General features: G+C 37.8%; 1 protein-coding gene across 4 annotated transcripts in view; it reads right to left on the reverse strand.

Annotated features, from left to right (window-relative positions):
- The window catches only part of Adamtsl1 (ADAMTS like 1), an 877,745-nt gene that overhangs the window by 214,410 nt on the left and 637,897 nt on the right, over positions 1 to 25,438 (reverse strand). For all 4 annotated transcript variants that reach the window (XM_076934699.1, XM_076934698.1, XM_076934696.1 and 1 more), the window contains 3 exons: positions 21,173 to 21,299; positions 9,270 to 9,344; positions 5,012 to 5,169 (listed from right to left, as the gene is read on the reverse strand). In XM_076934699.1, coding sequence (XP_076790814.1) covers positions 5,012 to 5,169; positions 9,270 to 9,344; positions 21,173 to 21,299 — 360 coding nt within the window. The remainder of the gene's footprint in view (positions 1 to 5,011; positions 5,170 to 9,269; positions 9,345 to 21,172; positions 21,300 to 25,438) is intronic.

The following is a 25,438-nucleotide window of genomic DNA, read 5'->3' on the forward strand; positions in this document are numbered from 1 at the left end:
TGTACATACACTTCAAGTCACCATATACTCGATAAAGCATATTGTCAATGTTTGCAAATTTTCTAAAATTCATACTAAGATACCACATTGGCAAACAGCTGGGACAATGCTAGTCTTCTTACAGAGTCCCCCACTTCTAAAAATTCACATTTTGTAAACTGTCCTCCATAGAAAATAACTGTTTTCCACTGACCAACACATAAACTCTGAGTCAGGTTTTCAGCTCTGCACAGTCCCACTTTTTTTTTCTTCTGGCTGTATGCTCCCACTACTTCCATAGCTCAGTGTTCATCATGTTTCTCCTGATCTAATCAGAATTCCTACATAAACTATTCAAATGGGCAAATCCAGAACACATTCAAGCACACAGCAAGTACTTTCAAAATTAGAGCAAAGCAGAGGTTCTGAGGAAGGCCGGGGTCTTTAATCAGGGAAGGTGATTCCAATTTGCCAAATCTGCAGCTTCAGAACAGACACAGGAGACACAGAAGGAAGGGTTTACAACCCAGTTACTTACCCCCAGTCACATATTACAGATGTCATGGGCAGCCCACTTTCCCATCTATTGAGTTTATTGGTCATACCTGCTAAATTGTTGCTGGGATACCAGTTGTAAATTGATCAGCCTGTGACCATCTTCAGAGAAGAATTTTTTTTTCTATTGTGTAGAGCATGCATTATGATTGGGTAACTGGCAGTTAAAGCATTTCAAAGACAGGAAGGAAGTAATTTAATTCTACCCATGTTTATACATATCATCTCATTTAATGCCCCATGGGGCTTCATTGGGAATGGTCCTGTTTTATTACTATTTTATGAAGGAGTAAGCAGGCTCAAGTAGATAAAACATTATATGCAAGGTCACACAGCCAGTAAACAGTGGGACATACTAAGTTCTAGAATGCTTAGCCATCATAGCACACTAGCCCATTTGCCAAATTTGCTTGTATAACCAATGTTTGGAGTTTAAATCTTTTGAAACAAATACTTCTTTAGGGAGCAAGATGATAAATCTAACTAAGGGAGTGAAAAGTCTATACACTAAAAAAATGTAAAATATTGTGATAAGAAATGGAATAAGACACAAATGAATGGAAAATATATCTGCCTATGTATTGGAAGAATCATGTTAAAATGTCTGCCTCATTCCATATGACCTACAAATTTAATGCTATGTTTATCAAAATTCCAAAGACATTCTTCATGGACATATAAAATGATTTAAAAAGTCACATTGAACGGAATACTTTTGAGTAGACAGATCAATCTTGAGCAAAACCAACAAAGCTAGAAGTGTCACACTACCTGATTTCAAAGTCTACTACATGATCAAAACAGCAGAGCACTGGTACAAACACAGAAACATGAACCAGTGGAACAGAATAGAGAGCCTATAAATGAACCCAGGCGTTTACGGCCAATTTAGTTTTGACAAAGTTTCAAAGAATACAGGGTAAGGAAAAAAATCTCTTTAATAAACGGTATCTGGGAACCCAAATATTGCAGGTGGAAGAATAAATTAGATCTTTATCCCTAACCATACACACATATCAGCTCAGACTCTTTCATGCACGAAGATTGAGACTTGACATGTACATCCTACAACTATAAACACATTGGAAGACACAGTGGGAATAGTTTGATGACATTCATTGGTCCTAACAATAATTTTGGGGAGTTGTATATAACCTTAAAAGAAAAATCAACAAAAGCAAAGGGAAAATGATATAATAAATTTAAAAATATTATACACAGGAAAGGAAGCAATCACCAGAATAAAGAGAACATGTCAAAGAATGGGAGAGATTATGTGTAAACCATACATAGTTAATATGCAAAATACACTAGAAATACAATTGAATAGCAAGAAATGACTTGGTTAAATGAGGCTAATGATCTTCTTAAAAGAGGGAGTGATCCAACAGGTACCCAGCATCACCAATCATGATGGAAATGCAAAGAAACCCGTGGTCATCTGTTAGCCCATACCTGCCAGGATGGCTGTTGTTATTGAACTGAGAAGCACTAAGGTTGGCTGGAATGCAGAGAGAAGGGAGGCTTTTTACTGAGTGTTGCGATATAAATTGGTTCAACCAACTGAAAAAGAAGTCCTCAAAAATTTGTAAACATAGAAGCACCATAGAAGTACCATATAATGCAACAATCCCCATCTGGATGTATATAATCAAAGGGCATGGAATGAGCATGTTGACAAGACATCTGTTCTATTGTGCCCATCCCCACATCACTCACAGCAGTCAATACTGCTGTCAATCAACCTGAATCCACAAGTTGAGATAAATTTTAACAGCTAAATCTGAAAAATTATAAACTTTTACATTTAGATCCTTCCCTTTACAAAAGAAACATAGAAATTTATTTCATCATGAATCTCTGGTAAAGATTTTAATTTTTTCTATATTTCTTAAATTATCTGGCTCATTTTCAAGTTTGTATGAATACATTAAAATTTTTACATAATCTAATTTAGAATAACTTTACATTCATTTAATTCCAGATGTTTTCCAATGAGAGCTTAGGGGGAAAATACATTCTTAGAAGAAACATAGAAAATGGAAAAGAGTTTCGGGCTGGAAGAAAAAAAATGTAACTTCTAGTCCAAGATTACTATGGGTATGACTTCGGGTGAGTCTTTCTGAAGCTGAGTTTCATGGTTGATAGAATGGGCATGTCATCACCTGTTATTGTTACAGCACAATAAGAACTGGAATTCCTTATTCTTTTGGCATTTACTCATGCTTCATGGTTTGCTTTTATTGAGATATGAAGACAAATATAACACAGCATCCTCCTCTAGAAACAATGGGGAAACATAAACAAATGTGGAATGAAGAAAGGAATGGCAAAGGAGGTACAGGGATTTGTGAAGAAGATGCCAGAGAAAAGAGAGGAACATTTTAGATAGACACCATGGTGTTTCTCCAAGACTATGAGTTCTGATGGTGGTGGTGTTGGGGTAGGACCTGCTAGTCTCTCAGACTAAACACAAGTCAAAAGTAAGGTGGAAAGACATCAAGAACCCTGATTACCAAAACGATAGGTACTGTGCAGTGAATTTAGATTTTAATCTCAAAGTAGAAGGACTATGAAGGATTCTGAAAAGGAGACAAATAATTCTAGAAAACCAATTCAGAATCCAAAAAGATAAGGGATCTGAGCTGGAAAAAAAATCTGGCATCCACAATATTAGCTTAGTTAACGAACTGCAAAGATCTAAAACAAAACAAAGGCAGACAGAATGGAGAAGGACCAGAGGAATAGTATGAAAACAAAATTTATTGTGTAATGAAGAGAAACCAGGTGCTTTGCTAGGCAATACTATTCCTATCCATGGAAGGTGGTTGAAAAAAAATGTAACATTTTATGTGTGTAGAATCTAGATTTAAATATACACATGTCTATATAGTCACATATGTATTATGTCATATAAGCACAAGCAGGATGACTTGAGTGGAGGAAGAGGACCATCAAAAGCAGAGGAGGAAGGCTGGGAAGAGCAATGGTCTGCAAGTATGGCCAAGCCACAATAACACATGTCTCAGTGAAACCTGAATGCTAACTAAACACAATTAATAAAAACATTTAAAAAGATAGAGATGATAAAGAAAAAAATATGACAGTGTGGGTTTTTGAGTTTACTTAAGTTCCATCTTGAATATGCTGACTTCACTGGGCTCATAAAGTATCTAAAGGGCGATGGGCTGAAGGTAACAAGATGGATGTAAGGTGCTGGATGCAGCTATGAACTATTCAAAGATACATAGTCTTACTGGAATTTAACTCTACACATCCACCATGCACATTAACTGTGGTAAGGCCACCAGGGAAATGACTATTCTTCAAATGGTCTATTCAGCAGTACTCTATGGGTTTCAAAGAATTAATTTGTAACTTGATTTTTACTAGATGTGCTATTATATGCTCTCCCTAGTAGTTTGTAGCTTCTTGTTCATATTCATGTGGCCAGCATCTGGCCTGAATTAAAAAGAGCAACTGTACAGCTGGAGATAGAGGACAGTGTTCTGGAACCCTTCTTCCATACAATCTCAGCACCTATCACATTCTCCTCTATGTATTCTTACTTCCAGCTGCCATGGGGTCACCAAATCTTTGCTTAAATCAAATGTCCTCTGGCTCCAGGTCTCATGATGAAAAAATTTATGGAGTCCTGGACACATTACAAGTTTTACAGCTTTACAGCTGAAACCCTTCAGGTCCTTCTGACCTCCTAAAGAAAAAAATGTTTTATTTTATTGTGATTCCCAAGCGTTCTACCAGTGTGTGCATTTTTCCAAGAGAATGTCTTGTTGCATCCAGCAATGTGTTTCATATTACCTTTAAGGGCAGGGCAGCTCTGATACAAGGAAGCTGGTCAATCTTCTTGTCGGAAAAGAAAAAACCAAATTTGCCATAGGAAGTATGACTGGTTGGCTAGGTCTACAGGTTATCAGTTTGCATTTCTCTCTTACTGAGGAAACCTTATATTAGTCAATAACTGTATTCTAATTATTCAGAAATGATTTATGCCCTCAAACTAATAATAACTATATTGGCTATGTATGTGAGGCCATTTGATTAATAATATATTCAAAGATCCTCCTTGTAAATATCATGTTCATATTGTTAGCTAACAAAACTCTTGAATTAAACATTTTTGGGTAAAGCATGGATATATATTTTTTCTATCATCTATCTACCCATCTATTATATAATCTATTATTTATTTCTCTATCTTTGTATCTGTATTATCTATCATCTATTATCTACCTATCATCAATTATCTATGATCTATCTATTGCTATACCTATCAATCAATTATTTATCATTTATCATCTATCTACTTATCAATCTAGCATTTATTTTCTATCTAATCTGTCTATCTATCTATCTATCTATCTATCTATCTATCCTCTGTCCTCTATTTCTTTTAGCAATTTCAAGCTCCATCTGTTTCACAGTGACTTAATATGAAGGAACCAAACAGATTTACCTTGATGATGAAATCTGCTGTCAGTGGCCCAGCCATCCTCAGTATTTCTTTGTCTGGAAGTTTCTGGAAGTCCACTGTAGAATTGTCCACAAGGAATGTGCCTGTAGAGCTCAGACTGTTTTCACCTTTAGTTCCCTGGAGCGTCTTGGTTTCCAGATCTATATAATCAAATGCAAGAAGAGGAGAGGCAGGTATGCCTGGGGCTACTACAGAGCACATGCAAACACATTTTATGAATTAAAACTGGAGCTACTTAAGAAAGGAGCATTATTCTTTAGATAACTGATACTATTGAAATTGTAATATAAATAAAGTATATAAACATGTCTATGTCATAGAGAAGATTATGTTACAAATGAAATTATTTTAAAACTCACTATCCAAGCGTCAAGTGTTCCCTGTCAAAATACCCTTTGACTTTCCAATGACCTCATCTGAGCATCCCACTGTACCATAACCCAATTCCTTAGGCTAACCCACGTCTCATACATATCTGACTTCTGTCCTGGTTGCCTTCAGCCCAGAAATACACCCCAGCTTTCTTTTTAATCATTGAAGGTCCAGGTGGATCCATGTATTGTCTCAGCATCTGTACAACTTCCTTTTCATGTACCCACCTACCTGCCTTTATACTTTCTGTTGCTTACTGTACATATGTTGTTGCTCAACTGAAAAACCAGAGTGGCTTAAGGACAGCTGCTATCCATTGAGTCCCCCTCTTTTTACAACAACTTTTGATATCAGTTTTGTTCACATATGATATTTTATAAATACTTAAGCAGAAAGAAATGTATCCCAGAGCATTCAAGTCTGAATTTATTCAATGACACAGTCTATGAGGCATCTTTTGTTATAGGAAATTATAAGATGCTTAAGGAGATCATGATTATATATATGATTGCAAATAAAATTATTGTGATTATATATTGATACATACTAACATGTCACAACATATATTAATTATATATGGATTATCTCATATAAGCACAAGCAGGATTATTTGGATATAGAAATGGAACAATCAAAAGTGGGGGAGTAGGGCTAGGGAAGAACAGTGGTTATTGAATATATATTGATAATATATATAGTGATATCATAGAGAGTGCACAGTGGTGACTGAGAAGTTATTTAGATTAATTGTGTCCTATATGAAGAAAGACAGAGAGACTCAGGAAGATGATTTCTATTAAAAATTGCACCAGAATCATTGCTTCTGACAGCAGTACTTCAGTGAAAAGAGGTTCTGTGTCTCTTACCTCAGATTTAATCATGGACCTTCTCTTCTATTTTATAGAGTAAACTTTTGGATTGAAAACCAATCTTAAAGCTTCTGGAGATGCTAGAAGCCTGAGTGTATACCGTAGTCCTGAGCACCAGACTCAGTTTTACTGAGAGGCTTTCCTGTCCTCAAGATAAACCTGATTGAAAATGAGCTGGTGTAGCCAGGCAGGCAACTTTTATCCCATCACTCAGAAGGCAGAGGCAGGCAGATCTCTGAGTTTGAGGCCAGCCTGCTATACAGAGCAAGTTCAGGAGAACAAGGGCTATATGGAGAAACTCTGTACAGAGAGACAGAAAGGGAGTGGGGGAGGGAGGAAAAGAGGAAGGAAGGAGAGAGAGAGAGAGAGTGGGGAGGCTGGTGTGAAGCTGCTTTCTCCACCAGGGATATTTAAGTATTTAACTGGTCCCATTGTGGGCTAGTGCCGGGAAAACATCCACAGGAGAAATGGGATATCATTCATTCCCTCTCCCATCATTTTTTGAAATAACTGAAAGTTAAAAACAAATAAAACAAAAATTCTTTAAAAATATGTTTTGAAGTTAAAATATAATTATGTGATTCCGCCCCTTTCTGTTCCTCCCTCCCCTCCTTCCTGTACCAACCCTTGATCTCAAATTCATGGCTTCTATTTCTTTAATTGTTATTACATGTATCTATGCCCTACAATCTGCTCACTCTGTATAACGTTCCTTGTATGTTTGTGAATTCAGAGCTAATCACTTGGTATTTCCTACTTATATGGTGTGAGCAGCATGCATGATGGGGAAAAATATCTCATTCATGAATTGCAGATTACCTAGCCATTCTTTAGGATGATTTAACAAAATACATATTTTTCCTTTTTTTTTTTTAAAGCTTTTCTGTGTCTCTGTGTGAGGTGTGTGTGTGTGTGTGTGTGTGTGTGTGTGTGTAGGTAGTAGGTAAGATAGATGTTGGTGTTCGTGCTAGGTGTCTTTCTCAATCATTCTACATTTTACTTTCTTTAGACAGGATCTTTTACTGAACCTGGGGCTCACTTATTGGGCTATATTGTCTGGCTAATAAGTTCTGGGGCACCAATCTGTTTCTGGCCCCCTTCCCAGTGCTGGGATTATAAACACATACTGCTTTTTCTTTTAAAATTTTTATCTATCTATCTATCTATCTATCTATCTATCTATCTATCTAAATTTCTCTATGCAGGTGTTGGATCCCAAAGAACTGGAGTTAGAGGCACCTGTGAGCTGCCATGTGGATGCTGGGACTTGAACCTGGGTCCTCTGGAAAAGCAGCGAGGGCCTTTATCTGTTGTGTCTCCCTAGTCCTCACACTGCTTTCTTACCTGGCTTTTAACATGGGTGTTGGAGGATCTGAACTGAGACCCTCATGCTTCCACAACAAGCCCCTTACTAACTGAGCCGTCTTCCTAGACTCCCAAATCTTTAGCTCCTTAGCAATCATAAAACTAGGAAAATATAGAAAATTAGCATATTTATAAAATATAAGATTTTGTTTTAAGTATTTCTTCAGCAATGTCAGTCATTTTCCTGTGTCATGACGATGATCTCAGCCTGGCTACTTTATTTCAGTCTCCGGCATTGCTCACAAAAAGTCCATTTTGGAGTGTGGTCGTTCAATAGCAGTTATCTGTGTCCTGTTCTCAAGGGGATAAACAAGTCATTTGGATGGTATAAAGTATACACATACATCATCCTTTGACATGTTAAACCTGGAGTTTATGAGGTTGCTCGGGATTAGAAGCGAACTTGGGTCCATATAAGGATGACTTATCAGTGTTTAAACTGTACCTCACTTACCCCTTGCTTCTCAAGACATTTCAAACCTCATCTCTTTGATTAAATGTGTTTGTTTTTGTTTTTAGAAAGACTTAGTACAGCATAATAACGTTTCCAGGCTCTCTGATCTATCTTCTTCTTGTTTATCTGATTATAATGATAGTCTTATTGCCAGGAAATAATCCTTGCTACTTAAACTGGCAGAAGTACTGAGGGAAGAACTGAAGAGAAAGTGAGCGTCACAGGAAATGTTCCCAAACTCCTCCCACCCCCAGTCTTTGTTTACAGACCACAACTTCTAATTAGAATTTACAGATCTCTATCTAAATAGCAGAAACCATGAGGAATAAGAGGTGGCTGTGTATTGCTGCCTTGGCATGACTGAAGATCAGTTCTTAGATCAGCCCTTCTTAACTTGTGGGTCAAGACCTTTTTGGGGGGTATCCTATATCAGATGTCCTGCATATCAGATATTTATATTATGATTTACAGCAGTAGCAAAGTTACAGTTATAAAGTACCAACAAAATACTTTTATGGTTGTGGGTCATCACACATGAGGAACTCCACTAAAGAGTTGCAACACTGGGAAGGTTGATAACCACTAGTCTTAGATGAACCCTACGTGGAGAAAGCTACCATTTTATTTTTAAGGCTTTATTACCTTTTCATCCCAAATCCTATCATTTGACTTCAAGATGTGAGGGCTATGAATTAATTCACAGAATTGAATAGTCTGCAATAGTTTGCTTGAAGCGTCACAGTTTGTTATTGCTATGTATTTGTGGACTGACAAAGTAAAGATTTAAAATATGTAAGGAAAAGGAAGAGTGGAGAAGAAATGAATTTTAGAAGAAAGAAAAGGAACAGGGAGGTGAGAAAAGGTAAGAAAAGGAAAAGTTAAGAGCGTCTATAGAGAAAGACAACAGAACAGAGGTAATAGTCATAAAGGTTTAGCCCGTGAACAACATGCTGGCACCCTGGATAAACTATGCTTACAGATAACTGCAAAGGCTTCCTCCTCGCCACTTGGCCAAATACAAACAAGAAGCCATTCAAACTCTCATATCACAGGAATGGGATGGGGTAGGGGTGGGGATGGGGGAATAGGTTCTTTTGAGCTTTAATCCCATCTGGGAACAAAAGTTAATAGTAAAAGCTAAAATTTTCAGTCCCACAAGGAAAACAGTTGCTCTACTTACACAAATGATCTGGCCCCTTTAAGACAAGGCGGATGTGTCTGCTGCCGTAAGGAATGGCAACCACGGTGTCATCCGCTAGAAAGAAACAGAGCAAAGCTGTCAAAGCATATAATTTGACAAAAGAAGTACTGATTGCATCCCATACAAAGGCAGGAACAGTAAATTTAAATGCTTTTTTCTTAGTGTTTGAAATGTGAAAAGCAATGGTTTAGAAGTAAAATGTCTACTTTCTCTAACATAAAACATGCCAAAGGTGCTACCACTGCTTAGCTTAGGGGAAATTAGAGTTTTATACAAAATGTGATTTTTTTTTAAAGAAATGTTTTATTTTTAAATGAGTTTGTGTGTCTGTCTGTCCGTCTGTGTCCAGGTGGGAATATGTACATGTGAGTGGAGTTGCACACGGAGACCGGAAGAGGGTGGTAGAGCTCACAGAGCTGGAGCTGCAGGGCATTGTGGGCCAGCTGACATGGCGGCTGAAACTGAACTTGAGTGTTCTGCGCAGCGGTTTGTGCTTTAGCCTCGCGCTCATCTTTCTAGCCCCATCTACATGAATTTTGATTTAAGAATGGGTTTGCAAGGAACTCTTTGCCTTTAAATTGCCATCAAATTTTCCTGGATTACAACATTTGCACTGGGTTAAAATGAAAAAATAAGCCCTAGTGTTCAAAGGACGGTGTACTATATATAAGAATCTGCACCTCTCTCTGTCACACCATCTTGGCTAAATGGGGAGGACTAAGAAGGAGGAAATACATCTGTACGCTGAACCCACAAACCTCTTCCTTCCTGTTCTTGGCTATAAGCTATATAAGGTATATAAGCTACCTTCATTCTTAATGAGATATTGTTTGAAGCCTGGTAAATGATTTCAAATACTGCAGGCAGCACATCTACCATTTCTGTTTTGAAATACTTTTAAAACTGTTTGAATCAAAGATTATTTTAACATAGATCTCCCAACCTAAAAATTGAGCCTACATTCATGAGATGCAGACATTTAAAGACACAGAGAGGCTGGAGAGATGGTTCAGTTCTTGCTGCCATTCCAGAGGACATGAGGTCAGTTCCCAGCACTCACACCAGGTGGTTCATCATCTGTATCCCAGCTTCAGGGAATCTGATGCCTCTGGCCTCCTTAGGTACCTGCACTCACAAGCACATAGCCACATGCATGCACATACAACTACACATAATTCAAATAAAAATACACCTTAAAAATAATTGAAGGTGGATTACATCCACCCTGATGGCATCACACACACACATGATCATTTGAAACTCCACCTGTGATAATGTTTGCTGCAGACCACATTCACTTAGACTATTTACTGCTTCACACATGGTTGGTGACAGGAACAGAGAATTTTATGATGAAGAACTGGAATCTCCATTATCATGGTGACTAAAGCAAGAACAAGTGGATAGAAAAGCAGTCAAGAAACAAACAAACAAAAAAAGGCAAGTTTTATTTTTAAGAGAACATTTAAGTGTCATTACACCTGGAAATTATATGTGACTGTTCATTCTTATATTTCCAACATTAGATACCATCATAGTACTTTATGGTGAATCTTTGAAATAAAAGATTCCCAGTGAAGGTTAGTTCAGATAGTGAGCCACTGAAGTTATCTAATGAGTATCACTCAGTTATGATTATAAAATAAGGTGGCATCGAATATTGCTATGCCCAGATATAAATAACAGATACACATACAACTATGTTGCTTGGAACACAGTAGGTCTTAAATACATTTATTTTCCTCTCTTTAGTCCATAAAACTGGGGTCAGAGAGGCAGAGAAATGGCTGTGTGGTATAGAGCACTGGCTCCTTTTCCAGAAGTCCTGGATTCGATTCCCAGCACCCACATGGCAGCTCATAACTGTTATTAACTCCATTTTCCATATCTTCTGCTTTCCACAGATACCAGGCATGCACAGGGCTGAAAGATTTTTATTTTATGTACAGTTAAACACTGTGAGTTCTCTAGGACATAACCTGCTGACTGAGGAGGGTGAGTTACTAGTTTTCATTCCTGCCCTTAACAGGTTACATTTATTGAGGTTGTGGAATATTCTACTCACATTATAACTTTTTTTTTTTTTTTTTTTGCTGTTTTTAATGTCATGCATTGTTGAGTAAAAGTCTATAATTTTGAGAGCTAGGACTTTGTGGCACATAAAACAAATGGAGTAAGAGAAAAACAGAAGAGGAACATAGGGACATTAAGACCGAGCCTGCAGAACCTTAAGTTCCATAAACACGTGCATTTTGAAGTTTGCAAAAGAAATTCAAAGAAGTTAAAACAATGAAATTTCTAGAAATAGCAAGTCTTTGTTTATCCATAGGTCAAATGAAGTCCAAGTGAAAGGGAAGCTTTTCTGCTGGGCACTGCTGTGCTCAGCTGCAGTCTTTTGACCCCCACACAGCCCATGGGCCCAGCTCTAGCTTTGTTAGAAGTAACTCACATTCCACATGCTGAGCCAGTAACATTGCCTTTTGGCTGAAGTTTGTGTGCTCCAGCGGGGAGAGTAGGGAGGAACTGGGAACACTGCAGAGGGTGTGAGGCAGGATGAAGAAAGCCCACCAAACAAGAGGGAAGAAATGTCTTTTGATACCCTTTTGCATATGATTAGTTAAAGAGGAAAATGTTTTAACACAGGTACTAAAGTAATGGACAGAACTCTGCACAGAGGTTGGAGGAGCTGTGCAGATTGCAGCTCTTAGGTTGTGAGTAGATACACCTGTCACTTGCCAGGAACTGGTCAATTACTTTGTTCTACAAAGTTCTTCAAGAGTTTTTTTTTTTTAAGTCACCTTTTAAGTGAGAGACAAAGGAATCAAATAAATGATTTATTAGCCTCAAAGATGGTGTCTTAGGGTTTCTATTGCTATGAAGAGACACCATGACCACAGCAACTCTTATAAAGGAAAACATTTAATCGAGGCTGGCTGACAGTTTAGAGATTTAGTCACTATCAGGTGGGAAGCATGGTAGCCAAGCAGACATGATGCTGGAGAAGGAGCTGAGGGTTCTGCATCTGGATACACAAGGAGCAGAAAGACACAGTGAGGCACTAAGCCTGGCTTAAGCCAGACCTCAAAGCCCACCCCTTAGTGACAAACCACCTCCAACAAAGCCACACCTACTCCAACAAAGCCATACCTATTAATAGTACTACCCTTATGGACCAATGGGGGCCATGTTTATTCAAACCACCACATATGGTTCCTGAAAAAAAAAAAGGTTCTTAGGGAAAGATAGGAAATCCTAATAATTATACCCTATTCAAGAAAATTCTCAAAGCCCTTTCATTAGTTTCCATTAGTTCCTTAGCTATGCTGAATCAGAGAAACCATTTCATTTCGTTTAGCTCAAGGTGTATCCAACATGCATATCATAGTAATTGTTAATAGCATCTGTTGTATGTTAGAACATAATGTAAGAAATGGGCTCCTGATGTGACAATCCTAAGTGCTCAGCCCTAACCTAAACACAATTCTACACAGGCAATGCTAATTGGACTCAGTAGGCTGTACACTAGTCTATAATAATTCTATACTGACTCTAGAAGAAGAGGTCATTGAATTTGAGAGAGGATACTGGGAAAAACATGGGAGGAGTTGAAGGTGGGAAAGGAAGGGATGAAATGATATAAATACAGTTTTACTTGTGCATGAATGCCTCAACTACTAAAGTATAAGAAGAATGGGAAAAATTAAATTTCCTTTCCTCATGCTGATAGAAGAAGCTATTCTTTAAGCTAGAAAACATTGTTGCATTTAACAATAAATTCTCATTGATTAAGGGTGGGTTGGGTTTAGAGGATTCTTCTAGTTGGCATCATTGTTTTCTATGGAGGTGTTTAAGAGGTTCTAAGGTATAAGGCAGTGTGATGCCTGCTTTCAGTGACTAGTGCAATTGATGTGGTTGGTGAAGGAAGGTGGCCACATCTCTCACCATGCCACACGTTCCTCTGAATGTCCTCTTCTACAAAGGCACACTGTTTCACAATCCACTGCATATGTTCTAATCTAGTCTGGCCTTGTTGATAGAACCATGAGGCCAGTCTTTGAAACATATTTCTAGGTTACTAATCAACATTTTTAAGAGAGATTAGATAACATATTTCTGTGCTAAATGGACAAGCTTTTTATGGGAATCATGAATTCTGTCATTTCTGTCATTACCTGGGTTGTAACTGACATTTCATAAGCAAATTGTTACCAAGGAATGTACTTAAAAGATTTCTTTGACCATTCTATTGTGTGTCAGATGCTTTTTCTATGTAAAGCATTTTGAATGAAGTTTTCAATTTTATCAGTGCCCTGACTTGATGAATCAAAGAAAGCCAAGAAAGCTAATACTTTGAAAATCCAGTTTCTTATTCTGATATCTGAGTTTTTTGTAGGTTTTAGATCTGCTGGTATGTTCACATTTTGAAGGAATCTTCCCTGGGGATAATACTTAATCTTATTTTTAAAAATGAAATGATGATTGGTGTTAACACAAAAAGTCTGCCAATATTGAAAAGATTTTAAAGGTGTATCTTAAAGCTCTTTATCAATTTTAGTGCTCTAAAAACATATCCAATAAAAGAGGAGAGGTTTAATATTTAAGCTTCTCAACCATCCATCCCACCCAAGTATATCAGTAATTGCATAATGAAAGATATATGCTAGTCAGGCCAAACAATGCTCTCTCCATGATAAACTTGAGAATGTTATCTTTTTAGGGGTCTAGGCCAAAAACTGTAGTGCTCTCCAAAATTACATTTAATCAAAACAAACTCTATTGTCAAAATAATGTTTCATTGATTCTAAGAGGAACACACTCATATTTTATATTAGGATATATTGCACAATAGTGTTTTAAGTTCTGTTATGCAGGCAGTGATCCTACCTCATCTCTCTTTAGCTGTACAGACACTAATATAATTGCATTGTATGACTGTATAAAATTCTCAAAAATGCAAAATATTATATTAAAAAACTGGTTGGCATACTCGTAAAATGAGTGACAGAGCATTAAAGAAATTTCACAACAATAGTAGAACACACTCATTAATCCCTGGGAAATAACTGCAGAGACTGTCAGCTGATGAGATTTGGAAGGGCCATACAACAACCTATAAAAGGCATCAAAGCTATTTGGTTCTACATATTTGCAAAGGTGAAAGAAGAACCCAGTACCAAGACTTCTACTTTTAGCCAAGAGGAATTAGGGAGAAGTTTTAATATCTAAAATAACCAAAATAAATCAGATAAAGTTTTACAAAACCATACTGTTCAAGACATTGGACCTTGGGTAGAGAGGGTAGTGATTCCCAACAGTTAGGAAGCAAAGTAGGTATAGCCTAGTATTTTATTGTTTTTATTTTCTTGAATGGATTTCCTGGCTATGGCTTTGTGAGTGGGAACTCTGAGTTTAGGATATAAACCTAAGAGTTCAAGAAGTAGAAGTAGTTAGAAAGAAAGTTCTTGAAAGAAGAGAGCTATTGAGAGAGATGGAGAGAGAGAGATGGAGAGAGAGAGAGAGACAGAGAGAGAGGATAGAGTTAGAGAGATAGAGAGCTCTAAGGTGGTCTTGAATCATAGGTATCAATGCATCAAAGTAAGGACACTGACTTAGCTTGGGGAAAGGACAACACAAAGAATTATGAATAGACTGTAGTCACACAGGGGCTGAAAAGAATGTCTTATCCACTAGCCAGAACTGAAGACATCATAACTCATGGAACATTGAATATTTAGAAGGGTCTTGCCTTGTAGACGAGTACAATTAACTCTAGTCCAAGCATGGCTTTGCTCCCACCTACCAAATTGTAAGACTCAAAAAGATCACATTGAGTTCAAATAACTTAACTGCTCCCAGAATAAAGCTTAAGCATATTTATAAGAATACAAAAATATCTCATACCCAACAAAGTAAAATCTGCAATGACTGGCATCCAGTCAAAAATTACCAGACATGTAAAGAACCCAGAAATATAGCCCAACTGAAGTGAAAAATCCATCAATCAAATCACAGAATGGACATTAAAATAGTCACTGTAACTGTATTCCATATGTTCAGAAAGTTAAGTGCTGAAAAAAGTCTTTAGCCCCATAAGATTTCACTGGTGAATGCTACCATGCATTTTAAAAAGAAATAATAAATATTAATAATAGCAATTGTATATATTACTTTCTCCAGAAAATAACATATAAAGGGGACATTTCCAAACTCATTATATGAGATCTCCAAACCAATCACAGACAGTACCTCATCCACAAATACAGACCACTGTGTTTCATAAAATAGGTGTAAAAACTCTCAACAAATTTTTGGTAAATCAATTACCAATCTATGAAAAGAATGGCTATGATTAAGCAAAGTTTGTCTTTAGATTAGTTTATCCCAGCTTGTTAATAAGGCCAAGAAAACCTAAATGATCATATCAAGTTAGATACAAAGGGAATTTGATCAAATTTGATATCCATTCATGATAATAACTCTTAGAAGACTCTCTCTTTCCCTTTCTCTCTCTCTTTCCCTTTCTCTCTCTCTTTCCCTCTCTCCCCCTCCCCATCCCTCTCCCTCTCATCCTTCCTCTCTCTCCTTCCTGCTCTCTCTCTCTCTCTCTCTCTCTCTCTCTCTCTCTCTGTGTGTGTGTGTGTGTGTGTGTGTGTGTGAGAGAGAGAGAGAGAGAGAGAGAGAGAGAGAGAGAGAGAGAGAGAGAGACTGAACTTAATCTAAGGAAGAGGCCTTGTAAAAAGCCTGCAGCTAATGACACACTCGAGAAATGGACTGCTTTCTCCATAAGAATAGAATAAGAAGGATGGATGCCACTCATTTTCTAATCCCTGGATCAGAGGCCCTGGCTTAAAGAAGGATCCTAAAAATTTGGCTCACAAATTGAAACTGAAGAAGAAAAATAATCTTTATCTGTAAACAAGATGATTATTTACATAGCAAATGCCAGCATTTACCAAAACTCAAAGGGCTAGTAAGTGAATTTAACTGGAGAGCAAAGTACATGGCAGATATACACCACATAACCAATCACATTTATATAAACTCCAATATATAACTGGAGAGGTAAATAAAAAAAAACAATCTAGTACCATTGTAATTAATGAAAAATACAAAAGGATTAAACCCCAAAGTCAGAGGATTAGTGTACGGTGAACTAGTAAGGACTGATGAAGACATTAAGGAAGACCTGATCAGTGAAGAGACACAAGGTCCTGACAGGTCAAATGACTTAATGCACTAAAGTTGCCAAGAACTCTCTGTTCTACTAAATCAATCTGAAGAACTCACTTCTGCTCAAAGTCCTGGGGAGAACTTTTTAAGATATGAACAAAAAGACTAAAATTTACATAAAAAGGCAAAGAAACAGGAGAGCCAAAATTACTTTTAAATGAAGAATAATTAAAAGCTCTAAGAATCACGTTACTTTGATTTGAGACTCACTGCAGAAGTACCACAATAAAGGCCAATGAGGCATCCTGATGGTGTACAGGCAAGTGGATTTAGCAGGTTGTTTGTGTGTGCGTGTGTGTGTGTGTGCGCATGTGTGTGTGTGTAAAACAGTAATAATCAAAGAAGAAGAAGAGGTCATAAATTTGACAAGGGGGAGTTCAAAGGGAGAGTTGGTGGGATAGAAATATTAAAAATACAATACTCATGCATGAAATTCTCAAAAATTTTTAAAAGTTTCAAAAGAAATATAAAAAGAGCATCATTCTGAGAAAAAGTTTTTAGTTTTACTTATCAATTTACTTCTGTTGCATTTTATCTTTTTCATGTATCTAAAAGTATTATCATAACTAAATACATCCAAATATAAAACAGAGCTTTCTAAGGTGAAGTATGAAGTGAAAACCCTGAGTGATCAGAAAGGCATTGTGTTCTAATCCTAGTTTAAATGACAGCTTCATTCTTCTTTCTGAGGCACATGAAATCATGGAGCATTTCTCAATTGATGGTGTCCTAGAGCCTTAGAAAGACAGTCCACCTAGAGCTGGACCTTTTCTGTGCTATCCACAGCTACTGCCAAGCCATCATCTCCCCTGGCTGAGCTTCCTGCAGTGGCCTCAAGACTGTATCTCCTACTTCCATACTCACTGCAACCCTGTGCTCTGCTCTCAAATGTAGAGCCATCCTTTAATCCAAATCAAGCCATTCTGTTCAAAGTCTCCTGTGACTCCTTATTGTGTTTAGACTAAGATCCAAACTCCTTTATCACTCCACATGCCCATGAGATTCTTCACCTCACTGCCTTTCTGCCTCCAACATTTCTCTGGGCTTTTGAAACTTTTCATTGTCCCAGATGAAATTTGTCACAAGTGTACATACTTTAAAACCATTGTATTTGTCTTTCTTTCAGCCTTGAAACTCTCTGCCCTGTCATGATGCCAGATAATTGACTTGCATCATGACCCCCTTTTACCTCTATTAGGTATCAAGTTTCTTGCCAGTAAGCCCTTTTCTTACCAACCTATTAAAAATTGTGACTGGTATCTTGCCCTGGCTGGCAGCTCACCCATGTCCTATGTTCTTCTCCTTCCCTGATCAACTTTTCCTATCTCTCTCAAATGGCACCAAATGACCTAAAGGAACATTTGTATTTTATTTGTTTATCTGTTTGAGGGTTCCTCATACTACTAGTATGCAAGTCCCTTGGAGGAACAGGTTTTTGTTCTTTGTGTGTTTCCAGCCTTGGGAATAGTTTCTCAGTGTGTACCTAGTGTCTTATAAATGCCTGCTGTTGAATGAATGGATAGGGGATTGTGAGTACAGCATGAAGCAGTTATGTACAAGGGACAAATTTTGTTACCACTTTTCTTTTTAAAATTCTTCTGTACTTTATACTCAGAAGGCCCTGTGTTTTACTATAAATATTCTTCACCTCAGATTTTTTGAGCCAGAACGAAGGTCCAGGAATAGGCTAATCCATGGCCATTATAAATCAGCATGAGTCACAGCTGAGAGGCACATCTTTTGGATTAGGAGCTTCATTTTATCTTGATATAAATTAGCTTATCTGACCCTTGCCACTCAAGGAGTGTGTCGAAAGCGCTTACGGATGTCCTTGTGGTTTCAAAGCCTACAGCTACATTAGAAAGTTCTGCAGACCAGATGCAAATTCATAGCAGACTGGCTGGATCTGGGTCTGAGGGTCTAAGAAGACACACATTACCACACTTGTCAATAAGACTTGTAAGCCTTTACATTTCAAAACAAGTCTTTACATTTCAAGAAACAAAAACAAGGTAAAGTTAGCTAATTATTTTTTCTCATTGGTCTAAGGAAGTTGAGGAGTGAGTAGGAGAGGGAGAATTGACCATTATCATTGGAGTCTTTTTCTATGCCAAAGGAATGGGCAATTATGGTGTCTTTTGATAAAATGGTGGCTCCTTCTCATTCAGCAGTAGCCATTCAATAAGTTATTCCTATTTTTCTTCTTTTGTTCTGGCACTTTCTGCAATAGTCTTTCTCCACTCTTCTGTTTTTCCTTTGTTCCCATGAGTTTTGATAACACAAGAAAAAAAAACTTGGATATAAATTTAGAAAGAAAATGAGTTCAGCGTGGGGAACCCGAGCGCTAGGAGTTGGAAGTGAGCATGTGGCTGGCTTATGGCTCCTTTTGGCAAGCCATGGGGAGAGACCTGGCAGCACTCCTCCTGAGCCTCAGGGGTGGAGCATGCTCACCTGGCCAGCAAACTGCCTATTGAGCAGCTAATCACCCTTGCTTGTGGGCTGCCTTGAAGTCCGTAAATACAGGGCGGGAGACTCTTCTGGGGTGGACTTGTTCAGCATCTGCTATGGATTGTGGCAAGGGGCATGCACATGCTGTGCTTTATTGATATAAATCATTTTGTCATGAGGCATCATCAGGACTAACGTAAACGAATCAATTGCATTTTGTCATTATGTACAGTCATCAGGTTGTGTATTATATAATTTACCCTTGAATAGAGTCCCTTTCGCTGAAGTATGTATTTGCAGAACTGGGGATGACATATGGCTCCCAACTTGCCTCAGTTTGTTCTTTTAGAGCTTTTCTCCCTTCTTCACTGTGACTCAGAGTCTGCCAATGGGGTGTGTGTGTGTGTGTGTGTGTGTGTGTGTGTGTGTGTGGGTGGGAGAGAGAGAGAGAGAGAGAGAGAGAGAGAGAGAGAGAGAGAGTGCCCCTAATAGGAGGGCAAGAGGAATACCTACAGAAATACTGTTCTGGCTCTACTGTGCAATCAGGAAGGTGAATACATGATGATAAGGGAAGACTCCCTATTAAAAAAGGCTTTCACAGTAATCAGAGTGCAGTTGTGTCACACAAGCCTAATTTTTGTACTTACTGGCAAGTCTTGCATTCCTGGATAATGGGCACCAATTCAATTATGTAACAGATAATTAGAAAGATTTTAATTCTTCAGCATTCCTCAGAGAATTCCATTAAGAGTGACCTTTTAAATGCATTTTTAAAATAAAAAAGAAATGTACCCAACCCAAATTTCAGAGACTTAAAAAGGAGTTCTGCCTCTATCCAGTTCTGGTTTCCATCTTCTGACTTCCTTAGTTCCTCATCATGTTAAAGAAGCTATGAGCATATGTGAGCAACATATATGAACAAAGAAAACTCTTTCCTGGATGTGCTAGATCAATGTCCGAGTCATCCCATCCTTCATTTTAGCCGCCAGACCAGATATTTTAGAAGTTTTACTTTTTAAGAGAGTCTCATTTCCCCATGCCTCCAGGGCAGTGAAAATGTGGGGAGTGTCCTAAGTGGGCATCTCTAATTCTTCACATGCTCAACTGCCCCTGGCCACTCTTCCTGCCTCTTTTCCCAATTCCCTCCCCACCCCCCCTTTGTCAAGGTGCCTTTTCACAGCTTCACAGAATAGTTCTCAGGTGTTTCCCCAAACAGCTCCATCTGCTCTCCTCTTGACCCACAGCCCCATTTACAGCCACACATCTGTCACACATCAATTGTTTCCCCTAACGAGTCAACAAGTATAGAAAACAAAACCTCACTCAAAAATTTATTCTTGCCTCCCAGGCTTGGGGAGACATATGAAAATAGATATTGGAAAATGACATAGTAGTAGTAGATAATGAAAACATTAGGCCAGGGTCAAAATGTTTCTAAAAATTCATGCCCTTGAGTATGTGCTAAGTATTAGTAAGTAGCATGATGGGAGGAATTAGTAGAGGAATTGGGGAATGTTTAGGTACTGGGGCTTTGGACTCAAATATTAACTCTTTATGTGACCAGAGAAAGTTATACTATCTGGGAATGTCTCATTCATGTCTTCTATAACATGAAAATTAAGTCCACCTTGCTAAGTAGGTTTCTATAAAAGACTACATGAGGTGGAATTCAAAGCATATTCATAAATAGGAAGTACTTGTTGTTTATTGATCTAGGGAGATGAGGACACAAAACTCATTGAATGGCTTCAGAAAACGTTGGCCCAATATCAATTCTGAAAGAACCTATTATCAGCACTGACAGCAGACAGGCCACCTTGTCCATGAGGGCCATGTGATTCTGCAGTAGTAGGGGTGAATTTATACTGATTTTCTTACTCTGTCTGTGATAATTTTACCAGACATCTCAGACTACATATCAGACAGCAGCTAGGATGCAGTCTGCACCTCTACTGAGTAGTAAAGCTCATGAATCTTAAGACACATATCTAGTTTCCCCTACTGTGCTTCAGAAGAAAAACGTTTCTCCTTCAGGTCATGACTGATGATCTGATTTGTCCCACATGAATCCACAAACTGGGAACATATTCACCCCAATTTTCAGATTCTTCTCTAGATGTTTTATTCAGCACTTGCAGAGGGGGGAGCCACAGCTAGGTGAGGGTTAAGGAACAAGTCGTCTGCCCATCTCTATAATGTCTTACATTTACTTGCAGAGAGCTGAGATTTATACTGCCCTCGGACCAGCCGGCAGGTGGACCCATCTCCGTTGCAGACTCCACAGTTATCCTCCTTGACAGTGCTTCCCAGCTGGTGATCACAGCCAACAATCTAATGGGAAAGAGAAATGGATAATTCAGCGAGGCACCTCTCAATGCAGGGACCTCTTGTAAAGCCAATGGCTACCAAATGATGCCCACACCCATCATCTCTGAAAGACATAAGATGAATGATGTGGTATCCTCATCTCTGAAAGACATAAGATGTACCTCATTTCAAAGGGACAGAGTTAACAGAATTTGAAACAGACTAAGGGGGAAATATATGAGAAAAACCACAATTTTAGTTATGTAGTTCTCTTGAGAGCATACAACAGAGTGACTTTGATGAGAGAAGCCAGAGAGGATCTGACTAAGATGAATCTTCTCAGCTTAAAAAGGGATAGAGAGATAGAGTTAGCACTGCAGGGGTTCACATGGCTGGAGGGTTCATGTGACTGCAGGGGTACACGTGGCTGTAGGGGTACATGAGGCTGAAGGGGTATATGTGCCTATATTTACACCATATTCTTTAGAAGTACTACATTAGACACTAACTAATTAAAAAGAAGAAAAACCCAGATGTAGGTAAAAATGGTCACAAAACTAGATTCTTTAGTGGAACCAACTCACAGGAATGCCTGGTGACCTAAGTCACACCACTCAAGGGTCACAGGCTCAGGGCATTGTTGCTCAGGTGAAGAAAGACATGTTTAAGTTCAAAGGATTTTTGCCTATATGGAAGGGCGGACAAGGTGGACAGTGGGCATGAGAATTTGTGCTCTTGAGCATTTCAAACCTAACTGGATTCCCTTCTTAAATTATAGAGCTTAAAGGGTTTTTAAAAGATACAAGTTTTTCTGAAAAAAAATTTTTAATGGGTTCTCATGTCTCTAATGGAACCATGGAAGATAATCATAAAAATCCTTCCATAATCTTAAAGACTTATGACTCCAAAACCATGTTTAGAAAAGAACAATTTAGCTTTCTTAGATCCAAAGAAACAGTCATATTAGGGATTGCTAAATAAGAGATGACATTCCTTCTGAGTAACTTGGCCAGAGCCTGACTTAGCACTCTCCGGGTGGGTTTGTAGACCCTATGATATGAACCAAGTCAGTTCTGAATGTTGCTTAATTTCAATGCTTAAACACAAATATCTCTCTGACACAACTGCTTTTTAAAAAAAAAAAAAAAAAAAAAAAAAAACATTTCTCTTTCTTTGTATCAATTCCCTTTTAAGATGCCAAAATATTCTAACTCAATTATTTTTAAAATGTGGAATATTTTATCATCAGATGAAATGTTCTTATTTTGGTCCAAGTAGAAAATTGTTTGCAGTTCTATCAGCATAATCATTTCTGACATGTTTTAATCTGTTGATTATGAGTAACTATTAGATTAATTAGAATTTAAACTCTTACCTTCAGATCTATTATTAACAGAAAAAAAAAAAAAAAGTAACCAGGAATGTAGAAATGGGCTGAATTGGTAAGTACATGCCAGCACTTTCTGTTCCTTAGAGCATTTTCTAATTTCCATATGGAACTCTCTCAATCAATCCTTTACTTGGAGGAATGACCCTTCAAACTCTAAATTAAGAATCCTTTGTGCAAAGAAAGACTTTTCCAGATTTTAGAGTTAACTTCTCTATAGTTCTATGCTTTCTCAGCCTTTTCTTTATAGATAGTAAACTCTAGGTTGTGCCTGGTATAAATGTCTCATGTTTTTCTCTATAATACAGGTTCTAATTTTATTGAGATGGTAATATTTTGAGTTAAAAGAAGGCATTTTTCCCTTGGTCATATATCTAAACTGTAATTGTTGAAATATCAATGGCAATATAATGTGTCCTGAATCTGACTTAGCTTAGGGAAGGTCCTCTGGTACCCTTTATCTGCCTTCCTTCCTGATGACTCCTATCATAAAAATGAGACAACCTAGAGAATTAAAGGACCATGAGGATGGAGCAGCACAGAGGACAGAACCTAGATCCTGTACCACACTGGGACTGGTTATATCTTAGCTTTTTTTTTTTTTTTTTTTTTTTTTTTTTTTTTTGCAAGAAAACATATCTCTATTAGTTTAATCCACTATTATTTTGGAATTTCTTTTACACACACCCAGTTCAGGTGGTTATAGAACTGATATGGAGCTTGATCAATGAAGTTTGCCTCAATACTCGGGTGTAGCTAATTTGAGATCTGTGGTTTTCCCCCATCTAGAAAATAAACTTCCCAGACACCATAGGTTATCAAATAAAAAGCCCAGTGTCAAGGGTACTTATTTATGAGTCATTAGTGGGGTCCCACAATACCCACTTCGGTCATTACAGCCCATTGTCATTATTCTTGCCTATCCAATGGAACATAATGGTAAGATCCTATTGGGGAAGACACCACATGCCTGAGTCATAAAACATGAATGGGTTAAGTTGGTACTGACCTAGAAGTATCATTCCCATTGCCTAGTTTTCATAGTGCTGGAAGATTCTATGTGTGCTACTGGAAAAGAAAAGTCTCCAGTAATCTTACCCAGATGTGAACACTGCAAGCTGTAATAATAACCACTCTGGCAAGATCTGCCCACTGGTACAATGGTGGCATGGGTGTTGTGGGAGTAATCAACAATTTTCTGATTGGATTTAAAGCCCACTCCACAAGGGGTGTGTGTGTGTGGGGGGGTTGTACTTGTGTGTATGTATCTGTGTGCACAAATAAAAAGAGCATGTCACAAATGACGAGAGGCCACATTTAAACCTCTGTCCTGACACATGAACAGGAATTACTGTAAAGGACAACTTATTAGAGACTATTTCCCAAGTGCACCTACACTCATTATTAATAAAATGTCATGGAAGGCTATGTTCAGGTCACTGAGTTCCCAGATCCACCCCATTCTGGACAAGACACTAAAATGAGATAATGTCCATTCACTATTTTGGCAACTGCAGGGAACCTTCTGGAAAAGGATGGGAATCTAGCTGAATATTTTGTTCATATGTAGCTTTTTCATATTCTGGTACTAAGTTTAAGATGGAGCAGGCATCTAGCCTCATCCCTATCAAAATGATTGCATGGTATAGCTAAGCGTAACAAATGCTTATTTCAAGTGCTATGAAGTATAAGACATTCTAAGAATAATATACAGATAAGCAAAATAGCACCGATAATGTCCAGAGACTGACTAGTATTAATAACAATGTTTTGGATTAAAAATCCAAGGCATTTTTGGATGTTTATATGCAACTAATAGACCACTTTGGCTTTTTACATTTTAGACACATGATGTTTTGTGTGCACAGACATACAGCCCCTTTCTTTCTTTATTACTAGAAAATATAAATATAACACTGCCAATGTTCTTTCCTTTATCAAGACTTGCTAGTCAGTAGGGAAGGGGCTCCTTAAACAAAAACTGCTCCCATAGTCGGCAATCCCAGTTGGCTCACCAACTTTCAACACATTTTGCAGATTTTAGGCAGTAGGCCTTCCCTGCATTCTGAAAGGTCTTTCTTCCTTCACTTTCCACAGCTGATAGCAACAGAATAGGTGGAACACAAGACTGGAATTCTCTAGATGCTGTAATATATAAAAACATCTTGACTAGAAGTCACAGAAGAAAACCAATTCAACAAACCAGTCATTTTTATAACATGAATAAATGTAATCCATAAGCAATGCTATACCCTAGATACATGATTTTAGATGGGTTCATGTTGGCCCTGTTTCAAATGGTTTCCCATAAAGACCTCAACTGCAAACATCAAATTCTGAGCCAATGATGTCAAGCTTTTTATGATCCAACCCATGAGGTAAGATACTGTTAAATCCTTCTATTTTCAGCACTGGGAAAGACAAGTATGGAAAACTAAACTGCAAATCTGATCAGAGCACCTCTGAATTATTTAATCCAGACAAAATTATATGGGAGACAGTATGCGCTTACAGATATTATACCTCATTTCCTAATTATGCCTAGAAATAGGGGAGGTATAAAACATCCAATCAGATTCTTCAAAGATTAAAATCTTTACAATAAGATGCATAGCACATATTTCTGTTGTAATATAATGAAAAAAACCCTTTTAAATGGATAAATAAAGCCAAAAGAAAAGCAATGTTAGAAAGAATAAGTTCAGACATGAGGAAGCTATGTGTGTTGCACACCATGAGCTTGCATAGCTTTACTTCGTGCTATATGCTGTGTCTG

The sequence above is a fragment of the Arvicanthis niloticus genome, chromosome 5 (genome assembly GCF_011762505.2).
Source record: "Arvicanthis niloticus isolate mArvNil1 chromosome 5, mArvNil1.pat.X, whole genome shotgun sequence".
NCBI classification, from domain to species: Eukaryota; Metazoa; Chordata; class Mammalia; order Rodentia; family Muridae; genus Arvicanthis; species Arvicanthis niloticus.